This window comes from Cucurbita pepo, chromosome 15 (assembly GCF_057944985.1).
Source record: "Cucurbita pepo subsp. pepo isolate OVF chromosome 15, ASM5794498v1, whole genome shotgun sequence".
Taxonomy (NCBI): domain Eukaryota; kingdom Viridiplantae; phylum Streptophyta; class Magnoliopsida; order Cucurbitales; family Cucurbitaceae; genus Cucurbita; species Cucurbita pepo.
This window is the reverse complement of record NC_141812.1, coordinates 11418347-11440885: the sequence shown is the minus strand read 5'-3', so window position 1 is coordinate 11440885 and position 22539 is coordinate 11418347. Positions and strand designations below refer to the sequence as shown.

General features: G+C 36.6%; 5 protein-coding genes across 6 annotated transcripts; 3 read left to right on the top strand and 2 right to left on the bottom strand.

Annotated features, from left to right (window-relative positions):
* The first annotated feature begins 834 nt into the window (after nt 1-834).
* On the top strand, nt 835-3502 carry LOC111811760 (protein THYLAKOID FORMATION1, chloroplastic). Of its 2 annotated transcripts, none has more exons than XM_023698788.2 (5): nt 835-1182; nt 1474-1741; nt 1982-2198; nt 2754-2869; nt 3173-3502. In XM_023698788.2, the coding sequence occupies exons 1-5, from the start codon at nt 984-986 to the stop codon at nt 3267-3269; spliced, it is 897 nt and encodes a 298-aa protein (XP_023554556.2). In that variant the 5' UTR covers nt 835-983; the 3' UTR covers nt 3270-3502. The 2 variants fall into 2 exon arrangements, with proteins under 2 accessions (XP_023554556.2, XP_023554555.2); XM_023698787.2 differs by having other exon boundaries at nt 1468-1741.
* A 5943-nt stretch (nt 3503-9445) lies between these two features.
* Nucleotides 9446-10791, top strand: LOC111811747 (transcription factor MYB41-like). Its single transcript, XM_023698771.2, has 3 exons — nt 9446-9628; nt 9725-9854; nt 9934-10791. The coding sequence occupies exons 1-3, from the start codon at nt 9496-9498 to the stop codon at nt 10682-10684; spliced, it is 1014 nt and encodes a 337-aa protein (XP_023554539.2). The 5' UTR covers nt 9446-9495; the 3' UTR covers nt 10685-10791.
* Nucleotides 10792-14756: 3965 nt separating this feature from the next.
* On the top strand, nt 14757-16454 carry LOC111811754 (putative GPI-anchored protein At4g28100). Its single transcript, XM_023698779.2, has 2 exons — nt 14757-15648; nt 15938-16454. The coding sequence occupies exons 1-2, from the start codon at nt 15004-15006 to the stop codon at nt 16250-16252; spliced, it is 960 nt and encodes a 319-aa protein (XP_023554547.2). The 5' UTR covers nt 14757-15003; the 3' UTR covers nt 16253-16454.
* A 1027-nt stretch (nt 16455-17481) lies between these two features.
* LOC111811805 (cytochrome b6-f complex iron-sulfur subunit, chloroplastic) lies at nt 17482-19633 on the bottom strand. The gene is made up of 5 exons (XM_023698840.2): nt 19473-19633; nt 19142-19383; nt 18759-18876; nt 17861-18043; nt 17482-17746 (listed from the first exon to the last, which is right to left on the bottom strand). The coding sequence occupies exons 1-5, from the start codon at nt 19539-19541 to the stop codon at nt 17645-17647; spliced, it is 714 nt and encodes a 237-aa protein (XP_023554608.2). The 5' UTR covers nt 19542-19633; the 3' UTR covers nt 17482-17644.
* A 1301-nt stretch (nt 19634-20934) lies between these two features.
* On the bottom strand, nt 20935-22397 carry LOC111811793 (transcription factor MYB106). The gene is made up of 3 exons (XM_023698825.2): nt 22101-22397; nt 21573-21702; nt 20935-21488 (listed from the first exon to the last, which is right to left on the bottom strand). Exons 1-3 carry the CDS (start codon nt 22231-22233, stop codon nt 21008-21010), a joined length of 744 nt encoding a protein of 247 aa, XP_023554593.2. The 5' UTR covers nt 22234-22397; the 3' UTR covers nt 20935-21007.
* Between the last annotated feature and the right edge of the window lie 142 nt (nt 22398-22539).

The window sequence follows — 22539 nt, the reverse complement described above, 5'->3', positions numbered from 1 at the left end:
TTTAAAACTAGTTTTATGTCGTCTATTTTCCTTAAACTTCAGCCCTCTTTAAGCTCAAGTTTCGATAAGTTGTCGCAATCAGGAAATTCGTTAAAAGAGATATCCGATCAATTTGTCTCTCCATACTGACACTTTCATTTCAACGATAAGATATAAGATACTCCCCCTGAAAGAAGCCTTCAATATATACTTTCCAAGTCCGCCCACCGCAAACAAATATTGTCCGCTTTGACTCACTACATATCGTCATCAGTCACACAGTTTTAAAACGTGTCTACTAGAGAGAGGTTTCCACACCCTTATAAGGAACGTTTCGTTAACTTTTTTGTTGTATTAAGAATAAAGCTGGTTTAGGATGAAATAATATTTGGGGAGAAAGCATATAGGCATGTGGAATGAAGGATAGGAAGGACACGTTTGGATGAATTGGATAAGATCAAACCCAATTTATATAGCAAATTTGGTACTTCCAGATCTTGTCTCCCTTCTTCTTTTCACTTCCCTCCAACTCAGCCTTTATTTATTTCTATTAATATTTTTAAACTATATATTTGAATTATAATATTATTTTGGGCTTATTTGATTGTTTGTGAAGCCCATTTAGGGACAATGTTTGGGCTCAATCTTAAGCAAGCCCACAGAAAACGAAGCCCAATTCGGGTCCAATTTTCCACAACTCTTGGCTAAAAAATAGCTTTTCTCCAAGCGGACAAGAGAGGTCGAAAGATCTGTCCATACAAATGGAAAATCTGCCACGTGTCGATACTCTACTGGCTTCTTTGTGAAGGTATAGAAACTTACACTTGGATAAGCCTCTCTGTTATGACCTCTCAGTCACACTCTCTGTTCCTTCTTTTTCCCGAGAAAATTTCTTGGACTTTTGTGTCTTCTCTACGACTTTTCTCTCACTCTTCTTCTTAGATATGAAATCCATTTCCTCCGGGAGTTCGTAATCTTCGCAAGTTTTTTCTCATTCTTCTTCAATGGCGGCTGTAAATTCCGTATCATTCTCGGCATTAAGTCAATGTTCTGATAGACGATTACCGATTCCCTCGGCTCGTTCACTCGCCTCGCATTTCGACGGGTTTCGTTTTCGTAAGAGCGTTTTCTGTCATTATTCCGGAGTTCGGACATCTAGCTTCAGTTCTCGCATGGTTATTCATTGCATGGCATCTGGAACAGGTAGCTTCTGGTGATTTGTTTTCCTTGCTCGCTTACTAGATTGTCAAATTGTCAGAAAATGGTAGCAGAAGAAAAGAGGCTCGTTTCGCTGATTCCGATTGAGTTTGATTTGTTTTTTCCTTAATTGTGGAGATTGAACATTATGGAGGGAATTAGAAGTTTTAAGTGAGAATTAGGCTTTCAGTAGTTCTGTTGGATCATTTCTAAACTATCTGTAGTGTGTTGAGATTTCTCTAGTTTGCTTTCTTGCTACTTGAGTCTAGTAACTGATGCGTTATTTTGAAGGCTCAGATGTAACAACCGTAGCCGAGACTAAAGCGAACTTCCTCAAGGCGTATAAACGGCCTATCCCTAGCATTTACAACACCGTTGTGCAAGAATTGATTGTCCAACAGCATTTGATGAGGTATAAGAAGACATACCGTTATGACCCTGTTTTCGCCCTTGGTTTTGTTACTGTGTATGATCGACTTATGGAAGGGTACCCTAGCGATGAGGATCGTGATGCCATCTTCCAAGCATACATTAACGCATTGAATGAGGATCCAGAGCAATATAGGTTTGGCCATGTATTCCCCTTTTCTTTTACCATCCCCGATGTCTATCTTCATGTATTCCCCTTTTCTTTTATTTGTAGCTGGCAATCAAATTTTACGAACGTTTATTCTCTGTTCAATTACTCCAAGAGTCTAAGTTCTTCCCTGTATATTAATTCCAACCTTCGATCATTCTTCCAATAATTTCAAGAATGTCTTTCTTTGTTTAAAATACATATATATACTTTTTTTGTACTGTCAAGAATTGATGCCCAAAAATTGGAAGAGTGGGCTCGGTCTCAGACTGCAGCTTCATTGGTTGAGTTTGCATCAAGAGAAGGAGAAGTCGAAAGTATTTTGAAGGACATTGCAGAACGAGCTGGGGGCAAGGGGAATTTCAGCTACAGCCGATTTTTTGCTATTGGGCTATTTCGACTCCTTGAATTGGCAAATGCTTCTGAACCCAGTATCTTGGAAAAGGTTATTTCATATTCCTTTTTGTGATATAGCTTTTAAGTAGATGAACATTTTGCTGTGACAGTTTATTGAGCTCATTATTGCTAAATTGAATGATAGCTAGCCCCTCTCAAAGGACTTTTACTGATAGATTATATTCTTTCTCTGAGTGCTACCATTTGTAAATTATTATTGTGTTTCTTCCTCATTAGTTACCTTTTTAGTCGTTATAGAAATTGGAAGTTAGTGAAATATTGCCTAACCTTATTCTGTCCGAAAGAATTAAGGTCAAGAATTCTTTCCTGCATTAGGCTGCATTTTATTTGTAGCTAACATCAGTCTATTTGCGGTATTCCCGGCCCCACACACACACACACACGTACAATGCTTTCTTGAGATTTCCTTTCACTCTTGTGAAGGCCAACTTTATTTATCGTGTCTATCACTGAAGATACGATACTTCTGTTCTTTTACATCAGCTAAAGCTATATAATTGAACAGTTTCTTTTACATAGCTGAAGCCATGTGATGGAGTTTTGACCGAGTATTGGCATCTAACTTCTTGCTACTTCTGAACAGCTATGTGCCGCTTTAAATGTTGACAAAAAAGGCGTGGACCGAGACCTTGATGTATACCGTAACCTGCTTTCGAAGTTAGTTCAGGCGAAAGAGCTCCTAAAGGAATATGTCGATAGGTAAGAGACTGCTAAGTTCATGGTAGATTAATATGCGCTATCAAACCATCATTCTTTCATAGATTTTATGAATCTATAATCGATTGGAAAACTGTCAATCTTGTATTTGTTGAATCTCCTGGAAGTCACCCTCCCTCGTAGCATTTATATTTATTGGATATCAATCCTTGATTCTACATCTTGCCATATCGAATCCATGGACCTTGGCTGAGGCCTAAATGAGGTAGAATTGGGTGGTTCTAAGAGTCAGGCTTTAAGGATAAAAGTTGTATGATTAACCAGTGGTGCATTTCAATTGTACAGAGAGAAGAAGAAAAGAGATGAGAGGGCAGGATCACAGACGGCTAGTGAGGCCATAACGAAATGCTTGGGAGAATACAGCATGCAGACTGGGTTATGAGAGCTGATTGGAGCACTGCCTAATTTCAGATAGACTTGAGAGTTATAGCAATATTCTAAAGTACCTGATAGAACTGCGTCTGTAATGTATTGTTGGGTATTTACTCAATTGGTGAATTTTGTATTCAGTCAGGCACTACCTTTATTCTCATTTGATATAACCACCTCAAGCTATTTTTTAATCATCTGTATTACATATTTTGATTGCAATTGTCATACAAATGCTTTTGCACAGATATTTGACCATTAGCTTTTGTTTATACAATCTTTTTTTTTTTTTTTTTTTTTTTTTTTGGGTTAAATTTAGATTTTCAAAATATGGGTGATCCATGGGCCGAATTAATCGATGGGTAACAAATTGTAGGCCCATTTATGAAGAGTCCAACGAGGATCCATCGGCCCAATGAATCGATGAGTATCCAATAATAGGCCCATTTATGAAGAGTCCAACAAGGATCCATCGGCCCAATCAATTAATGAGTCGAACTGTAGGCCCATTTCTGAAGAGTCCAACAAGGATCCAACGGCTGAATTAATCGATGGGTTACAAATTCTAGGCCCATTTAGCAAAGTCCAACAAGGATCCATTGGCCCAATAAATTGATGGGTATCCAATTTTAGGCCCATTTATTAAGAGTCCAACAAGGATCCATCGGCCCAATGTTCGATGGGCCCATATATGAGACCCATTTATAAAGAGTCCAACAAGGATACATCGGCCCAATGAATTAATGGGTTTCTAATTGTAGGCCCATTTATGAGGAGTCCAACAAGGATACATGGGCCGAATGAATCGATGGGTAACAAATTGTAGGCCAATTTAGGAAGAGTTCAACAAGGATCTCTGGGCCCAATAATTTTATACGTATTCAATTTTAGGTCCATTTCGAAAGTCCAATTAGGAGCGATAGGCCCAATGAATCCATAAATATCCAATATTAGGTCCATTTCTGAAGAGTCCAACAAGGATCCATGGGCCGAATTAATTGGTGGGTATCCAATTTAGGCCCATTTTTGATGAGTCCAACGAGGGTGATGGGCCGAATTAGTCGATTGGTAACAAATTGTAGGCCCATTTATAGAGTCCAACAAGGATCCATAGGCCCAATTAATTTATGGGTATCCAATTTAAGGCCCATTTTTGAAGAGTCCGAGAAGGATCCATTGGCCCAATGAATAGATTAGTATCCAATTGTAGGCCCATTTATGAAGTTTAACAAGGACCATAGGCCCAATAAATTTATGGGCCTATAATTGGAGAAGGATCTTTGTCGGACTCTTCATAAATGGGCCTATAATTGGATACCTATTGATTCATTGGGCCGATGGATCCTCGTTGGACTCTTCAGAATTGGGCTAAAAATTGGATACCCATCAATTCATTGGGCCCGTGTATCCTTGTTGGACTCTTCATAAATGGGCCTACAATTGTATAGCCATCGATTGATTTGGTTGGATCCTTGTTGGAGTTATCAGAAATGGGCCTCTTATTGGATACCCGTCGATTTATTGGGCCTATGTCTCCTGGTTGGACTTCATAAATGGGCCTACAATTGGATACCTATCGATTCATTGGGCCGTTGGATCCTTGTTGGAATCTTCAGAAATGGACCTAAAATTGGATACCCATCAATTCATTGCGCCGATGATTCCTTGTGGACTATTTATAAATGGGCTTACAATTTGATACCCATCGATTAATTCGGCCCATGGATCCTTGTTGGACTCCTCAGAAATGAGCCTGAAATTGGATACCCATCGACTCATTGGGCCGATGGATCCTTTTGGACTCTTCATTAATGGGCCTATAATTGGATACCCATCTATTAATTGGGTCTATATATGGGAGAGAGTTGTGATTCCTAAAATGATATCAGAATCATGCCTTAAACTTAGCTACGTTAATAGAATCCTCAAATGTGGAATAAAGAATTGTGAGCCTCGAAGGTGTAGTCAAATGTGACTAAAGTTTTGAACAAATGGTGTACTTTGTTCGAAGGTTCCAGTGAAGGAGTTGAGCCTCGATTAAAGGGAGGCTGTTTGAGGGCTCTATAGGCCTCAGGAGAAGCTCTATAGTGTAATTTGTTGGAAGGAATGATTGTTGGGAGAAGAGTTCCACATTAGCTAATTGGTCATGGATTTATAAGTCAAGAATGCGATCTTCACTAGTGGGAGGCTTACGTTTCAATCTTCCTATCATATTTATCGTCCTTATAAAAATAAAAAATAAGAACTAGTTAGCCTCAATGTTTGAATGCAAAACACAAAGGCACAAGACACAAGACACGTATGACTGTGGTGTTACACGCGTGAGTTACAACCCTAAATCCATTTCCACTTACGCAACCTGTTCTACTCTACAGTGTCCCATATTTTATCATTTCCATTTAATTATAACTATATAATATGTGCACCGTATCATATGCTATGAACAAAAATAAAACATTTAACTTAACTATATTATTCACATTATACCTTTCATGCTTCTAAACCTATGCCTCTACCATTAAGAAATCGTGTAGTGAACTTAATATACTCGCTTACTAAATGATCGAGAGGATTAATTTATAAAATACAAATATGTTTACATTTTTAATTGATTTTGAGATGTAAACTATATATTATTTAATATGGTATAGAAGCCTATGAAATCTCAATGAAGATTTGAATCCGACCAATAATAGAAAAATGGTTCATAACGTTGGTTGAATGAGACGTGGCAATGTGGACGAAGGCCAACCAAACACAAAGCATGGCTTTAACTTTAATATATTGAATAAATGGATCTTCCCTTCACCAACAATTGATTAAATAATCTTTTGGGGATCAATGATTAATAGTGTATCTATTTCATGATATAAATATTATTTCCAAACCTTCATTTTAAAAAAAAAAAAAAAAAATAGCACACCCCACTAAAAATTTCATATGGGTTCAATGCATAAAACGTTCTTTATAAGGGTTTATTTCGAATACGTAATGAGCCAAAACGGACAATATCTACTAGTAGTATGTTTAGATTGTTATAAATGGTGTCGGAGCTATACACTGGACAGTATACTAGCATGGATGGAGGGCGGGTGGAACCAAAAATTGTGGTGTAAAAGTGAAGGAATAAAAAAGGAATTGAGTGAGATTTATGGGTTAGATAGGAGTGGATGAAATATGGCACCTGATTTTCGATGACTTTGATTTGGGTTCCTAAACCCAAATCCTCACAGGCATTTTTAGCCACATGATTTTGGTGATTAGACAAATGTCAAACAGAAGATGAGCTCTTTTTAGTTGATTGGTTGACTTTTGACTTGTGTGCTACGTGGAGGGATTATAGTGGTCTGTTTCATACAGCTAAGGCTCCAGCTTGGAAAGTTTGGAAATTTCTAGGTGAACATGTGACGCTTACACGCCATGGTTTAGCTGATTATGCATTTTAAGGGAAAAAATGTGTAAAATAAATATTCACTCATTTTAATAATATTTTGTTGCTCAACCAAGTTAGGTTCTGTTTTCTATTATTTTAATTTAAATTCAAGGTGCATATTTGAATGCTTCATCACACAGATTTTATGACTCATAATTTTTTTTTTTTTATTAATTATACAAAATTTGATTTTTTTTTTTATTTTTTATTTGTGGAGTTTGTAATTTCATATAATATAAAAAGTGAGATTAATAATTATAAAAAAAAAAAAAAAAAAAAAAAGGTTTCAATTTATTATTATTTTCCAAGTTTGAATCAACATTTCAAAAGTAAAAGGGATGAGTTCATAAAGCTTTTCTTCTTTTAACGAATTTGATCAACATTTGAAAAGTTTCTTTAAAAATTAGGGAAAATTGCCATGTTTTTTTATTTTTATTTTTATTTTAATTTAATCCATATCATTTTAAAATTTTCAATTTAGTTCTCTGTTATTTTGACTTTTTAAAAGTTGACTTCTTAGGTAATAGTAAAAATGAAGGCATCAACGTTATGTACTCTCGTATATGTATATACTCTCGTATATGTATATGTATGTGTATATGATAGAGATAACGTAAAAGAACTAAAGAGCCATTTATTAAATTTTAAAAATTGAACTTAGTAATTAAAGAGCCATTTAGGGTTTAGAAGCTTTATTTTTTTAAAAAAATACTAAACGATTATCAAATGATACCTAAACATTTACGAGTTATCGTTTTATTTTATGATCAAGCTAAGAATCATTAAAAAAAAAAAAAAAAAAAAAACTAGTCTCCCACTTAATTTTATAGAATTTATTATTTAACTTTAATTGAAAATTAAAAATACGAGCATAAATTATTGAGGTTGCCAATATTAGTCATTATACGAGCATAAATCTTTGGTGTCGGAGGTTCAAGTCTCATAATCCCATTTATTTTATTTTAAAAAAATAGATAAAAGGGCATCCTATTCTTAATTTATTATTATTTTTTTTTTAATCCAATTTTGAAGCTTAAATTCTTATGAGATTATATTCACATTGGTAACATAGAACAAACAAATTAAATAAAACAACCACAAGTAACTTCCTAAGTCTTGTTATAGAAATGTAATGTCGTAATTAGTTGTTGGGTAAAGTCCACAAGTAATGTAATACGAAATGGCTTAGAACAAGCAATCGGTAAAAAAATAAAACATGTTTTTTCTTCAATATTGATGAGAGAACTTAACTACCCTGACCGCCCAATCATTCCTGTAAAGTCAACTCCCCCATATCAAAACATAGCTTTTAGCCCTCTTAACTTAGCTCCCAATTTTCATGTCAACTCATGTGCGTCTATATCATAATAATAATGTATGTATTAATGAATCATCCTTCCAACTCCTCTTACATATTGAAGTCAACTAATTATAATCGCTTTAGAGTTTTCCGACACTTTTTTATTTTTAATATTTGAAATGGGTGTTTATTTGTTTTTTTGACACTTAAAAAAGTACGCTTTTAACCCTTGGTAGTTGCAGCTAATAGATCTGGGTCATTGCATTATCTCGATGTCAAAAAGGCTTTCTTTTATGGAGACCTCCATGATTACGTTTCTATTCGTCCTCCACCAGGGTTTCGATCCTTGTCGAGGGAGGAAAAGTTTTTGGGTGAAGAAGACAATATATTGTCTCATATGCCGATGTGGGACTTCATCATCTAACACCTCCCCTCGAACAAAGTACACCTCCCATAATCGAGGCTCTACTCCTTTGGAGTCCTAGTCATTTTTTATTGCCTTTGAAGAGGCTTGACTCCTTTTTTTTTTTTGGAGTCATTTGTTCGATATGTGAGGATTTACCAATCTATTGACACGACTAAGTTTAGGGCATGACTAAGTTTAGGTCGTGACTCTGATACCATGTTAAATGAACACGACTCTCCACAATGGTATGATATTGTCCACTTTGAGCATAAACTCTCATGGTTTTGCTTTGGGCTTCCTCAAAAGGCCTGAACCAATGAAGATAGTATCCTCACTTATAAACCCACGATCTTCCACTAAATTAGTCGATGTGAGACTTTCATCATCCAACAACACAATCCAAATTCATATTTGAAATTACTCCCACGCTAAAATCTTTTAAAACAAATCTTTAAGTGGAGAATTAATCATTTAAATGAATATTTTCGAGAAGCAGATTTATTATCTAATTAAAATTGTCGAAAGAAGCATTGAATTTAATTTTAAAATAAAATAAAAAAGTATCATAATTTGAGGGAGAATAAAAACATGATTAACTTCCGTTCTCACCTTACCTCGTGAAAATTCAAAAATCAAAGCTGATTTAGATCTAGTGGTGATTACGTTTCCAAATAGGAGAGGTCTTATGATGATATTATAACTTTCTAGAATCTTTTACATACTTTTAATGTGACATATTTATATTATATTTTAATAAACTAGTGGGACCCATTAAATTTTTTTTAACCACTAAAAATACACCACGTAAATTAAAAAAAAAAAAAAAAAGAAATTCTATGTCGACAATATTTTACGGACTTCCCATGTCAACTCATGCGCATATACACATCATCATACATGTATACATACATACATCCATACATACATACGCATAGAAAATGAACACGTGGCATCTAGGACGGCACCAAATAAGTTTGACTTCGGCTTCCACCTTGAAGGTGTATATAAAGTCATCTCCTCTATACGACTCCGCAGCAGAAAAACAAACACTTTTACGCTTTTTCTCAAACACTCTTAGTCTCAACAACTTTGCAAGCCAAATGGGGAGAGCTCCATGCTGTGATAAAAATGGCCTTAAAAAAGGTCCCTGGACTCCCGAGGAGGATCAAAAGCTCGTTAGCTATATTCAAATTCACGGACCCGGGAATTGGCGTAATCTTCCTAAAAATGCTGGTACTTTTTTTTTTTTTTTTTTTTTTTTTTTTTTTTTTTTTTCCGGCTAAATAATGATAAAAATTAAGAATTGGGTTTTGTTCTTGATATTTACAGGACTTCGACGATGTGGAAAAAGTTGTCGGCTTCGATGGACTAATTATCTTAGACCTGATATTAAACGAGGGAGATTTGCTTTCGAAGAAGAAGAAACCATAATCCAATTGCATAGTGTTCTAGGAAACAAGTAAGAATAGTAATAATAATATTTTACTCTTTTTTTTCTTTTATTTACATTTTCTAATTAGGAATGTTTTGGATTTCAGATGGTCAGCGATAGCTGCTCGTTTGCCGGGAAGAACGGATAACGAGATTAAGAATTACTGGAACACCCACATAAGAAAAAGGCTCCTACGAATGGGAATTGACCCGGTGACTCATACTCCACGGATCGATCTTCTCGACTTACCGTCGATTCTCACGGCGGCCATCTGCAGCCACCCACTCTTGAGCCTCTCAACGTTATTGAACAACAACCAAGCCGCCGGCTTAAATTCTGAATCTCTAAGGCTGATTTCTACACTGTTAGCCATCAAACAAGAAGACCCAAATGACAATCGTTTCCTTCTCCAAGCTCAGGCTCAGGCTCAGCTTCAAGCTCAAATGGATACATTATCGCAGCTGTTACAGCCGAATGATAACGTTAATAACGCAAATGCTTCTTCGATGCCAATTTCTACTACGTTTGTTGAGTGCCCAAATTCACAAGAGAATCTAAATTTTTTGCCGTCAAATTTGAGCGGTGGGGATGTTTTGGTGAACCAACCCAATTACGTGTACGGTGAGAATGGCTCGAATCCTACGGCTTCGAATTTACCAGAAATCTGGAATGACGATGTTCAGAATTTAGGGTTTGATTGTGGAATATCGACGCCAAAATCAAGCCCCACGCCGTTGAATTCTTCATCTACTTGCGTTAACAACAGCAGCAGCAACGAGGATGAGAGAGATAGTTACTGCAGTAACTTTTTACAGTTTGAAATTCCTGAAGGTTTAGACTTCGCAGATTTGATGTAAATATTTGGATATTATTTTGGGGTATTTTGTAAGCTTTTTTGGGTGTATTTTATGTATTCTTTTAGACTCCCCCATATCGTTGTTTTGTTACCATAAAGAAGATTGATTATTATACCAATATCTGCATTCATCCTTTTATTGTCCTTTTTTTTTTTTTCCACAAAATCGATGCAAATATAGTGGGAAATTAAAAAGTATTGAAAGATGGATATAAGGTAAGTTATTTTGTGAATTTTAAAAATATAATTATAATTAATTTGAGATGAAAATGGTTAGTAATAAAATTATGCCGTCTATTTACACTTTAAAAATTGTCTCAATCTTCAATTTCAAGGACACTACTAAAGATATTTCTTTCGGGTATAGATACCCTTTTGTCGAAGGTCGTTCGAGCTTTTCCTAAAAATATGACATGAGTTACTTTGGCACTACAGTGTTGGTACTCGAACATTGACTCGAGGTATTTTCTTTACTCCTTCTTACCCTAAAAAAGCAGGGACATCGGCTAATCTAGCCTCCGTTTCTTGAGGCCAACAAGGGGTTGTACAACAATATTCACCTATTGTCCATCGACTATGCTTTTCAGTCTAATCTTAAGCCGTGACTCACCCTCTATAGATGAACCCTTAAATTTTCGAGACATTAGATTCTCAAATTCTGAATGGTCCACGCCATGAAAGCAGTTTTCCATTCCAAAAAAAAGCGATCATTTGTCTCAAATCAATTAATAGGCATCGGTTCACACAAGAATTTCAACCCTAAAAAGTGTGGTTTTGTCCATATATGTATATAACCCACCACTGTTTTGGGTGTGAAACTGAAACATTGTGTGGGAAAGCTTCCTCATAATTCCTCTTCCACTTTTCTATCTTCTCCTATCTTTATGGACATCAAAAACAACCGCTTATTGACCAAACCAAATGATAGCTATCATGAACTATCAATACAAATTATTTGAGGATCTCACCATCCATATTAATCATCTCCCCCACAATTTTCTTCTTTCTATTCATAAATATAAATAATTATTACAAGAAATATCATGAATTTATAAGTAAAGAACATTATCTCCATTGGTATGAGACATTTTCAAAAAATAAAAAACAAAATTACGAGAGATTATGCTCAAAGAGAACAATATATTACACTTGAAATGGATAAGGTGATAAGGTGGGCGGTGGTCCAACCAAATAATTCACAAATAAGAAAAGGAAAATGGGGTCATGCCAAAAGGAGAGCCAAATAAAATTAAAAATTAAAAAAAAAAAAAGGAATAAATATATAAAATAGAAATTTGAATGGAAGCAATTGCGTGCGACTGCGGAACAGTTTGCTCTTTGACTCTTCCCGTTGGTTTAAAATTGGACCAAAGTCAATTTTTTGTACTTGGACACATTTTCTACTGTCGGTGACGCGTATGTCTTATTGCTTTTGTCGTTTTACTTGACTCCTTTAGCTTTTTTAAGCATCATGTTTTTATGCAACCGCTAAATTAATATTTAATTATACTTTTTATCTAAAAATATATTTTTAAACTTTCATTGGGCCTCCGTACATTTGCCACGTGGACTCAGCCCATTTAGCCCCATCCAATCTAGATGGGTCTCGAGGGGGCTTCAAGCAATCTAACCACCATTCCAATACACCGTTTTTTCCTATTATTTGCCCCACCACCCATCCATCCATAGCTCCCACTTAGCCGTCGCCGTCGCCGTCGCCGCCGCTGTGGGGCGCGAAAGAAGTAGAATACGGCGTTTCCAGGTGTGGGGGCTATAGCCTGCGACAATCGTACCATTCAAAAACACATTTCCCTACCTCAATTACCAACGCCTTAGCTGCAGAGAAAAAGAAAGACCCCCCTCTCTCTCTTGTCTCTATGATGATGCATGTAATGTATGATATTGTAGTATTGATTGAATAATTGGTGTGTTTTATAGAAGTGATGCAAAAGTTGGGGCCTTTGTCTTTTTTTTTTTTTTGCTTTCTAAGACATTATTGAGTTGTTGGATTGAAAGTTGAGAAACAAATGGAAGGGACCCATAAACAAAGCTGAATGTAAAAAAAAAAAAAAAATCATTCATTTTTGCTTAACATTTCGTTTGAATCATTTTTGGCTGATTATTGCCGCCTTTACGAACATACCCATTTAGCTCAAATAGCTCAAAATAAACGATATCATACTATTGCAAAGAGTCCTGGTTTACTTTCGAGTGTATGTTATAGTAAAGTGGGACGTGGGTCGGCACTCCATGTGAACCTTTTTTAAATTTTATTTTCTGTCTCTCTCTAGAGATGTGAGAGAAAAAGTGGGTTTCATTCTGAAATGGCTGTAACGCACGCAAAATAATAATAAGGGCTAAAGTCAGGAAGAAAATAGTTGAGTGGAATGAGATGAACAGAGAAAATGTCAAACGCCTTAAAGATGCCTTCTCATCTCTCACTCTTCCCTATCCTTCTTACTGTCCCACATCGTTTTCCCATAACAAAAGGTTCATTTATATAATGTATGCTTTTTAATCCCACTTTTAGGTTTGTATTTTTATAAAAATACTTCAACTTTATGTTTTATAAAATATTTACTAGATATCTTTTGTATTAAATAAATTATTTAATCTTTTAATATTGAGTTTAATAAGTACTGATAATTTTGATTTAAAAACCTTATGCCACTTTGTACCAAAATTAAAAATCATGTGTGGTGTTATTCAATTGGTAAAGTAAATTGATTTGAAATATCATATTTGAATCTTGCTGATCCTATCTGTGGTCTTGTAAAAAAAGATGAGTTTTAGAAAAGACATCACCACATTGATGATTTCAAGGGAAAAAGAGCTTGAATGACGGACCATAACACATGTACCAAAATAAATCATCCTTAACCTCACGACTTCCACAATAGTATGATATTGCACTTGTAAACTCACGATCTTCGTGTTAATTAGCCAATGTGAGACTACTCCTCTCAATCATATCTAAAAAGACCTCGTACCAAGGATGATAGTATTCCTTACTTTTTATGCCGATGATTTTCCTCTTAATTAGCTAATGTGGGACTACTCTCTCAATAATCCCCAACAACTCTTCCCTCGAACAAAATACACTCTAGAGCCTCCTTCTTTAGAGCTATCGAATAGTCTTCCCTAAATTAATTCTCAACTTCTTCTCTAGAGCCATAGAATAAAGTACACAATTTGTTCGTACACTTGAGTTACCTTTAACTACACTTTCGAGACTCACAATCTTTTTGTTCAATACTTAAGGATTCTATTAACATGACTAAGTTAAGGGCATGACTCTAATACCGAATCATGACCTCCACCATGTCATGATATTATCCACTTTTAACATAAGCTCTCATAATTTTGCTTTTAGTTTCCATAAAAGAGCTCGTACCAATGCTTTCACATATTCTTAACACAAAATGGCAAATGGCTAGGGAGAGGAAAACTTCCTTTTTTTAGGGCACTCTCGAGAATAGATCTAGTAGAGACGGGGTGGGGTCTGTAGCTCAGAGGATTAGAGCACGTGGCTACGAACCACAATGTCGGGGGTTCGAATCCCTCATCACCCACAACTGGCCAAAAAAGGAAGAACTTTTCCTTCTGGGGGTAGGAAAATCATGATCGGGATAGCGGACCCAAAGCTATGAAACTTGGGTGTGGGTCTTTTGTCGATATCTTTACTTACAAACTATAATGTTTATGTTAATTAACCATTATAGACTACTTTTTTTTTTAATAATTCTCTACCCTTAAGAAATTAGGTAAGTGAGATGAAGATAGATGGGCAGAGGGTACTCCCAAACATTGAACCATTTCAGCTTATAGATATCAAATTTAAAAGTGGGTTTATTATATGGTTTCTTTATTTCATATCTCACCTTCTCCCTCTCCCTCACACTACCATTGACATAAAAAAAAGAAGGACCAAGAAAACGACACCACAACCTGACAAATATTTTGTACTCTCTCTTCTTCTTTTTTACTTAATTTTCCCTCTCTCCTTCACTCACACGAATCTTTCGTCCCGCTCTCAGACACCCACTACCCGTTTCTCTCTTCTTTTACAAAACCCACAAAAAAAAAAAAAAAAAAAAAAAAAACCATTCCTTTGAAACAGTGCAAAATAATTGAGGGAAATTCATATATAGACCATAATACTATGATACAACGTAAAAAAAAAACCCAACCAGATTTCCCTGTCTCTTTCATTTCCATCACTCGCCATTGTTCTTCTCTTCTTTTTCTTTGGAGAATATTTCAGAATCTTCTCCCCTTCTAATCATATTTTTCTTGATTACCATAAAGGGGTTTAACAAAATGCCTTCTTTTACCTTTCTCTTTATTTCTTTCGTTTTATTATGCCTTAATTTTCATTTCACTTCAGCTGGTTTCCTCGTCGAACCAGTTTCCGGCCAAAGCCAACCGCTAAATCCCGGCGAATATTCCTCCCCCAACACCGTTCCTGCATTTCCCGTTCAAACCCAGATGCAAATTTGCCACCTCGATCTTTCCGACGAGCTTTTCGGCGGCGTTAGAGAGGCTTGCGGTCGGAATCTCGACCGGAGTCGATGCTGTCCTGTTCTGGCCGCGTGGCTTTTCGCCGCTCATGCACGGGCCGCCCTTAAAATTACTGCTTCGACCTCGACGCCGGAAGCAGCCGGAGACCTCCCCATGATGCCGGACGACTCACAGAAATGCGTCAACTCGTTGCAAACCTCACTCTTGAGTAGAAACATTAAGATTCCGCAGCCGAATGCCAGCTGCGACGCCGTTTTATGCTTTTGTGGGATTCGGCTTCATCAAATTAGTTCGTTGTCTTGTCCCGCCGCCTTCAATGTCTCTGGCGGCGGTGGTAGCGGTAACCGTAACGCCACTCCGACGGCCGCCGTTCGTAATCTTGAAAAGAGTTGCCGGAACTCCTCGTATTCCGGTTGCACCAAATGCCTTGGCGCCCTTCAAAAGGTAATCTTGAATTAATTTTTTTTTTCTTGTGAAAATTAGTAATTTGTATATAATTTAACAAAAAAAAAAAAAAAAAAAAATTTTGTTTCTGATATATATTTTTTATTTATAAAATTTAAAGAATTTTAATTTCCGCCCTGGAATTATTGAACTTTTGAAACCCTACCCATGTGCCGATTCACTATTCTAATTTTTTCTTTACCCCAATATTCTTCACATTTGCAAATCAGCACCTAAGTGTGTTTGGACATAAAGATATAATATCCTTTGTCGGGATTGATAAATCCAGGTTACGGGAACGAAGAAGAACGCCAGCAACGATAGGGCCAGTAAAATGTTCAACAGAGACTGCCAACTCATGGGTCTGACGTGGCTATTGGCTCGAAACAAAACGACATACATTCCCACCGTTTCGGCCGTACTCCGAGCCATCATGTACAGCGCTCACCCTCCGCACCAATCTACGTGTAGTCCGGACCAAGAGAACATGCCGCTGGCCGTCGATTCCTTGCAGATGGAAAAGGCACAGTCGTCATCGCCACCGTCCATTTCTCTGATTCCGATTATACCCCTACTGATTTCTGTTTATTGGCTTGCTTGGTAGTGGCGATACGGGATCATTACCGGTTGGAATCTGTTTGTTTTGTTATTTTTGGAGGAAGAAAGGAGAGGATGCCCTTGTCGGGGTCACGTGATGCTAGTAGACAAAAAGAGCGATGATTGAGGGGCTTTTTTGTCTTTTCGCCACACTGTAAATGTCAAATCTGGGTTGTTTTCTTTTTCTGATCAGATGGCCATTTTCTCTCTCTCTTCCAATGTTTTCCTTGGGGCTTTCATTGGAACCAGAAAGTAAACTTGCAGTTCTTTAAACATCATCACGCTTTCAAAAAATAAAAAATAAAAAATATATATATTTAAAATAATTTATAACAAATAACGTTTATTATTGGGTAAACTATAGGATAAAATTTGTAATATTAAATTGAAGCATTTAAAAGCTTAATGATTAAAACTTTTGATGGCACATGATTTGATTAAGATTATCCTATGTGTATATTAATATTGAGGCAATATAATATGTTATGTTGGAGGAAGCAACGCATGTGAAGAACTACTGGTTATATATTTAAAATGAGATATATAATTGGATCGGAGGTGTCGAGAAAACTGGCTATGGAACCGAAACGAGTATGTCGGAAATTGAATAGTGAAAAAAAAACACCAAATTCCAAGACATTACAAAATGTTCTAAGGCATAGGAGAGATTTGCGGTTGAATGTTTGTCTTCTAATATTGATTTCTGCCTATTTCACTTAAACAATTTGACACTTCCAACACTAATTATTGACCATTTGAAAGGGTTAATTAGTGTCATTTGTAGCAGCTAATCCGTCCTGCATTCATGGACCGAAGAGAATGTTGAGAATTATTGGGAGAGGAGTCGCACATCGACTAATTAAGGGGTTAATCGTGAGTTTATAAGTAAGGAATATATCTTCATTGGTATGAAGCCTTTTGGGAAACGAAAAGCAAAGTCATGGGAGCTTATGCTTAAATGAGACAACATCATACCATTATGGAGAATCGCGGCCATAACCTTAAAATAGTCATGTTAATAGAATTTTCAAGTGTCGAACTAAGGGTGTACTTTATTCGAGGGCTTCATAGACCTCATGGGAGACTCTATGGTGTGTTTTGTTCGAGGGAGGATTGTTGGGAGAGGAGTCCCACATCAACTAATTAAGGGGTTAATCATGAATACGAAAGTAAAGAATACATCTTTGATACGAGGCTTTTTGGGATTTTTATGCTTAAAGGGGACAATATCATACCTTTGTAAATAGTCGTGATTCATAAAGTAGAACACCAGGGTGGTACTTATCAAAGCTTATCGATACAATCCTAAGATTGAGTTGTCTTGTATATGAATTGAAACCAAAATATACAACAGGAGAATATGGATGGATGTGGAAAGATGTTACATGGAGGAGGAGGCTTAAGCCCACCATGGATTTTCGCCAGTTCTGAAATCGGTTTCGACCCAAGGAACGAACACGACCTTCCCGTCGTCTATATCAGCATGAACCAATGCAAGAGACTGTCCCAACAAACAAAATTTGAACTCTGTTTAGTTAATGGCATCAACATATAATCTGAAGTTTGTTGGTTGTTTAAAGGCTTGAAATGAGCAAAGGGTTTGAAGAAGTATTACTAGAGGTGCAGGGCCTCTGACCACCCTGCCTTGATCGTTGTATTGGGATCCATGGCAAGGGCAGATGAATTTGTTCTCAGCTGCATTCCATGGCACCACGCATCCAAGGTGAGTGCATACGGCGTTGATTCCAAACGTCGCAAGTGTTTTATCCTTCTCCACTACAAGGTAGGTAGGGTCTCCCTGAAATCCATCATATACTACTCGTTCATCTTCCCAAGCATAATAATAACATTCATTAGGCATGTTTTGGAGCTTTTATCATATTCAAAATGAATTTGAAATATGCTTTAATCATTCACAAGGTTTCGAAGTGTGATTTTGTAAGATCCCACATCGATTGGAGAGTGAAACAAAGCATTTTTTTACAAGGGTGTGGATACTTCTCCTTCACAGACGGATTTTAAACCTGTGAAGCTGATGACGGTACGTAACAAGCCAAAACAGACAATATCTCTTAGTGGTGGATTTGAGCTGTTACAAATGGTAACAGAGTTAGACACTTGGCGATTTGCTAGTTAGGAGGTTGAGCCCCAAACGGGGATGGACACGAGATAGTGTGTCAGCAAGGACACTGAACCTCGAAGGAGGGTGAATTGGAGGGTCTCACATTGATTGGAGAAGGGAATAAATGTCAACGAGGACATTGGGCCTCAAAGGGGGATGGAATGTGAGATTGTACGTCGATTGAAGAGGGGACAAAGTACTCTTTCTAAGGGTGCATCTCCGTAGCATACATATTTTAAATACCTTGAAGGGAAACCTGAAAGGGAAAGTCCAAAGAAGACAATATCTAATAGTGGTGGGCTTGAACGGTTGTAGATTATCAACGCCATAAAAAAATGATTTTAACTATTTCACAGCCACATCCAAACATGCCCTGAGAGAGTTATAGTACCTTGAGCCCCTGTGTGAGGGTTCGGTCTCCAGGGCCATGTGCCTTCAGCCATTCATCTGCAAGAACATCATTTCCAAAAGCATCCTTGGCAACAATTCCACCACCAGCACCTCCAGTACTGTAATTGTATACAGAACATGTTCAAAAAGTTACCAAATCAACAATTAGAATGCACAGCAAGTACAGAATCTCAGTTCTTTAACCTCAATTGTATAGACATAGCAGCACACACTGAGATGAAAAATTGGCTATTATCAACACTAATATTACTAAACTCCATCTAATTCCCATCATTGACACAATTTTCCCCTAATCAGACATCTCAAGATCATTCTCAAGATCATGCTAGTTCTTGATAATCCAGCAGAAGAAAGGAGAATTACCCAGGAGGGACAAAGAAATAGGTGTAAGGATACAACATGGTAGCAGTGGGAAGGCCAATAGCACCCAACAGAAGCAAATTCATGGTCTTCCTTTTACCCATATCCGGCACTCGATCAGCCGGAATACTAGTGGCTTGACAACAGATCTTAACGCCCTTTCCCTTCGCCCCCATTTGAGCGCTCTTGGGTTTCCTCAACAGCGCTTGCGAGGGACAGAACAAAGCACTTCTACTGGCGCATAGCTGAACAACAACATCATCAATAATGGGCAACAAATTTCAAGTTCCTTACAACATAATGGAACTTCAATCAACTAATTACCGCTACCTACCTGTGACGGAGTTGCAGAAGATAGAGTGGAGGACGCCATGGATGGATCACAGCAAAGAGTGGAGGGCATTTCTCAATAACTAACGCTATATCAGTGAGTGGCGCTGAGATTTGAGAGATTGTGAGCTGAATTTTGATGACCACAAAAGGGACTAGATAAGGCAATTAGCCACATCGGTTCCAAATGGCCACAAATTTCAACGAAAATGGGCCAACGAGGCCACAATTTACTTGGGCCGAGATATAATTTTGAAGCCCAATTCATTTTCAGTAAGATCCGGCCCAAAAGGTAAATGTAAAGAAACTAATTAATGTCTTTTTTTCTTTAAAGAAAATCCAAATAAATCAAAAGATTATAAACCTTTATTTTCCACCTAGACTTAGACTTGCTTTAGTCATTTAATAATTTTGTAACATTATTTTCGAAGACCAAAGACTTTGACCAAATGAAATAATTTTTTTTAAAAAAAGTTAAAAAAATTATTAAATATGTCTGGAGACTTATTTTGACACACTTGTGAAACTACGGAGATCATAATCAGTTGACCTACATTCAAGTCAACTCAAGTCAACAAGTCTCTACTAGTATAGCTCGTGGGATAATCCCAAAACAAAATCGTGCTAAATTACCATTTAAAATGAATAATATCGTACTATTTTAGTATAATTGGGAACAATAATAATAATATTAAAGAGAGATTTAAAGATGTAAAAAGATGCGATTAAGATGCGATGAAAGGGTAAGTGGTTGGGAAAAATTGTAAAGCCCTTTACAACTCCAAAATCCACTAAGAAGTTGATTAATTTTTAAAAATTGTGTGTATTTTATTAATAATTTTAATATAATGTTTTAAAGTAAATAAAAATGAATTGATTCATGTGTGGTTTTTGGAGATTCCACTTCCATTTACGCTAACACAAAAAATGAAAAAGATTAGTGGTCGAAACATCATAATTGATGCCCATCATTCTTTTATGCTTTCTTTTGAGAACACGTGTTCCACGAGGACATGAATAATTCCTCTCTACCTCATAATTTTTATCTTTAATCTTCCTTTGCTTCCACCTTTTCCTACAACACAGTAAAAAAAAAAATTTAATCTTTTTGATGTATTTTCAACCTACCCATTCAAAATCTTTCAATTTTAGGTGGTTTTCAATTTTAGGTGGTTTAAGCGAGTGAGAACGTCACAACCTAACCATAGTTGTGCCCAAGTAAATCATCAAACAATGATCTAACTGTCTATGAACAGAGCCTCACATTCCATCAAGTGGCGTCTATCTGGTCAGGCAAGGGCCTAGACGAGTGTCATGATGGGACCGAAGAGGACAGTGCGTCATCTAACACACTACACAAAGTGGGCATGGAAAGAATTCGAGACATAAGTAAGATAAGGTCTGAATAGGGTCTTGAATCCTTAACCTCGAAAATTGGAGTTACGAAAGAAATGTGGGCATAGATAGATATAGTAAAATTCTATCATTATTACTATATAGAGATAGATTTGGATATAGATACAGATACATGACGTTTTTTCAGGAGGGATACAAGTAGGGTTGATAATTCTCGGGCAATTCCTTCATTACTTGATAGAACAAGTCGGCTTGATCGAACTCGAAATCGTAGTTAACATGGAAGAACATTGGGTTTTGACTTTGAGCTTCCAAATTGTCTACTAAAAATGGAACATCCCAGAAATCTCCATTGTTGTTATTACTTGCTTCTTGAAACTTGAATGTCGTTGGAGGGCTGTCTTGTGTCGATTCTTGGTTGGAACAGACAGTGGAGATTTCAGAGGACAGCGGCGAAAATGGAGAGCTTTCCAAGATTTCATGAGAGGGAACTTCGCTTATCAAATTGGCTTTCATTTCTGGCTCTCTTTCCTTCATGGAAATTGCCTCGTTTTGTTGCTTCTTTTTAACCTTGCTAGCTTTTACCTTCTTCAAATGGGTATGCCAATAATTCTTTATTTCGTTATCCGTTCGTCCCGGTAATTTTGTAGCCATTAGTGACCATCTGACGAATTGAACCAACATATGATATCAATATTTAACCTTCGAATAGAGATTTGATGAATACATAGAAAGAATCGAGACATACTTGTTTCCATGTTCTTGATGCAATTGAAGGATTAATCGTTCTTCTTCTTTCGTGTAGTTTCCTCTCTTCACGTCTGGACAAAGGTAATTGATCCAACGTAATCGGCAACTTTTGCCACACCTCGACAAACCTAATTATGAAAATCATAACCCCACCTCAATATTTCAATTCAAAATCATTCATATAATCGGACCCATCTCTCAATTATTCATGTTCTTCAAGGTAAAATTCAGTAAAATGAGTGATGGGTTATTTGTATTTGTATTTGTATTCACTAAAATTCACAAAATTCAGTAAAAGAAGGCATTTTTTGAAATGGGTTATTTGTATTTGTATTTGTATTCACTAAAATTCACAAAATTCAGTAAAATAAGGCATTTTTTGAAATGGGTTATTTGTATTTGTATTTGTATTCACTAAAATTCACAAAATTCAGTAAAAGAAGGCATTTTTTGAAATGGGTTATTTGTGTTTTTACATAATAAGGTTGAAAGAAAGAAGAAAGGGGAAATTTAGGGTTGAAATTACCTGCAAATCTAGGGAGCTCTCGCCAATTGCAATGGCCATGTTTATGAACGTAAGCTTTGAGCTTCTCATCTTCATCAGGACTCCATGCACCTTTTTTGAGTCCATTTTCATCAAAATATGGGGCTCGAACCATGGCTGTGAGCTCCAAGTTTGGTCTGATGAAGAAGAAGACTCAGAGTCCACCAACAATTTATATATCTCTGACTAAAAAATTGTAGAAATTACTGCTGGTTCGAGACGACAGAGAGGGACCCAAAAGAGGGAAGAAGATGCCATGAAAGCTCCATCGTGTTTCACCAAGACACAAAAAGCAGACGACTATAATCGAACTGCACTCAAGAAGCATCCTGTGAATTGACGAATCAAACCCAGGGGTAGTGTCGACATTTCAAGTATTGTTTTTTTTTTTCTTATAAATATTTTGAAAAATAATTACAAG

What these genes read in the sequence shown, in the direction of transcription:
- LOC111811760 (XM_023698787.2), top strand. Translation starts at nt 984, where the DNA reads ATGGCGGCTGTAAATTCCGTATCATTCTCGGCATTAAGTCAATGTTCT. An exon ending in TTGCATGGCATCTGGAACAG is followed by an intron (nt 1,183 to 1,467) that starts GTAGCTTCTGGT and finishes GTTATTTTGAAG; the next exon opens with GCTCAGATGTAACAACCGTA. An exon ending in GAGGATCCAGAGCAATATAG is followed by an intron (nt 1,742 to 1,981) that starts GTTTGGCCATGT and finishes TGTACTGTCAAG; the next exon opens with AATTGATGCCCAAAAATTGG.
- LOC111811747 (XM_023698771.2), top strand. Translation starts at nt 9,496, where the DNA reads ATGGGGAGAGCTCCATGCTGTGATAAAAATGGCCTTAAAAAAGGTCCC. An exon ending in TAATCTTCCTAAAAATGCTG is followed by an intron (nt 9,629 to 9,724) that starts GTACTTTTTTTT and finishes TGATATTTACAG; the next exon opens with GACTTCGACGATGTGGAAAA. An exon ending in CATAGTGTTCTAGGAAACAA is followed by an intron (nt 9,855 to 9,933) that starts GTAAGAATAGTA and finishes TTTGGATTTCAG; the next exon opens with ATGGTCAGCGATAGCTGCTC.
- LOC111811754 (XM_023698779.2), top strand. Translation starts at nt 15,004, where the DNA reads ATGCCTTCTTTTACCTTTCTCTTTATTTCTTTCGTTTTATTATGCCTT. An exon ending in GCCTTGGCGCCCTTCAAAAG is followed by an intron (nt 15,649 to 15,937) that starts GTAATCTTGAAT and finishes TGATAAATCCAG; the next exon opens with GTTACGGGAACGAAGAAGAA.
- LOC111811805 (XM_023698840.2), bottom strand. Translation starts at nt 19,541, where the DNA reads ATGCCCTCCACTCTTTGCTGTGATCCATCCATGGCGTCCTCCACTCTA. An exon ending in CTTCTGCAACTCCGTCACAG is followed by an intron (nt 19,384 to 19,472) that starts GTAGGTAGCGGT and finishes GTTGTTGTTCAG; the next exon opens with CTATGCGCCAGTAGAAGTGC. An exon ending in TCAGAGGCCCTGCACCTCTA is followed by an intron (nt 17,747 to 17,860) that starts GTAATACTTCTT and finishes TTGTTGGGACAG; the next exon opens with TCTCTTGCATTGGTTCATGC.
- LOC111811793 (XM_023698825.2), bottom strand. Translation starts at nt 22,233, where the DNA reads ATGGTTCGAGCCCCATATTTTGATGAAAATGGACTCAAAAAAGGTGCA. An exon ending in AGAGCTCCCTAGATTTGCAG is followed by an intron (nt 21,703 to 22,100) that starts GTAATTTCAACC and finishes TTTCATAATTAG; the next exon opens with GTTTGTCGAGGTGTGGCAAA. An exon ending in CATCAAGAACATGGAAACAA is followed by an intron (nt 21,489 to 21,572) that starts GTATGTCTCGAT and finishes TCAATTCGTCAG; the next exon opens with ATGGTCACTAATGGCTACAA.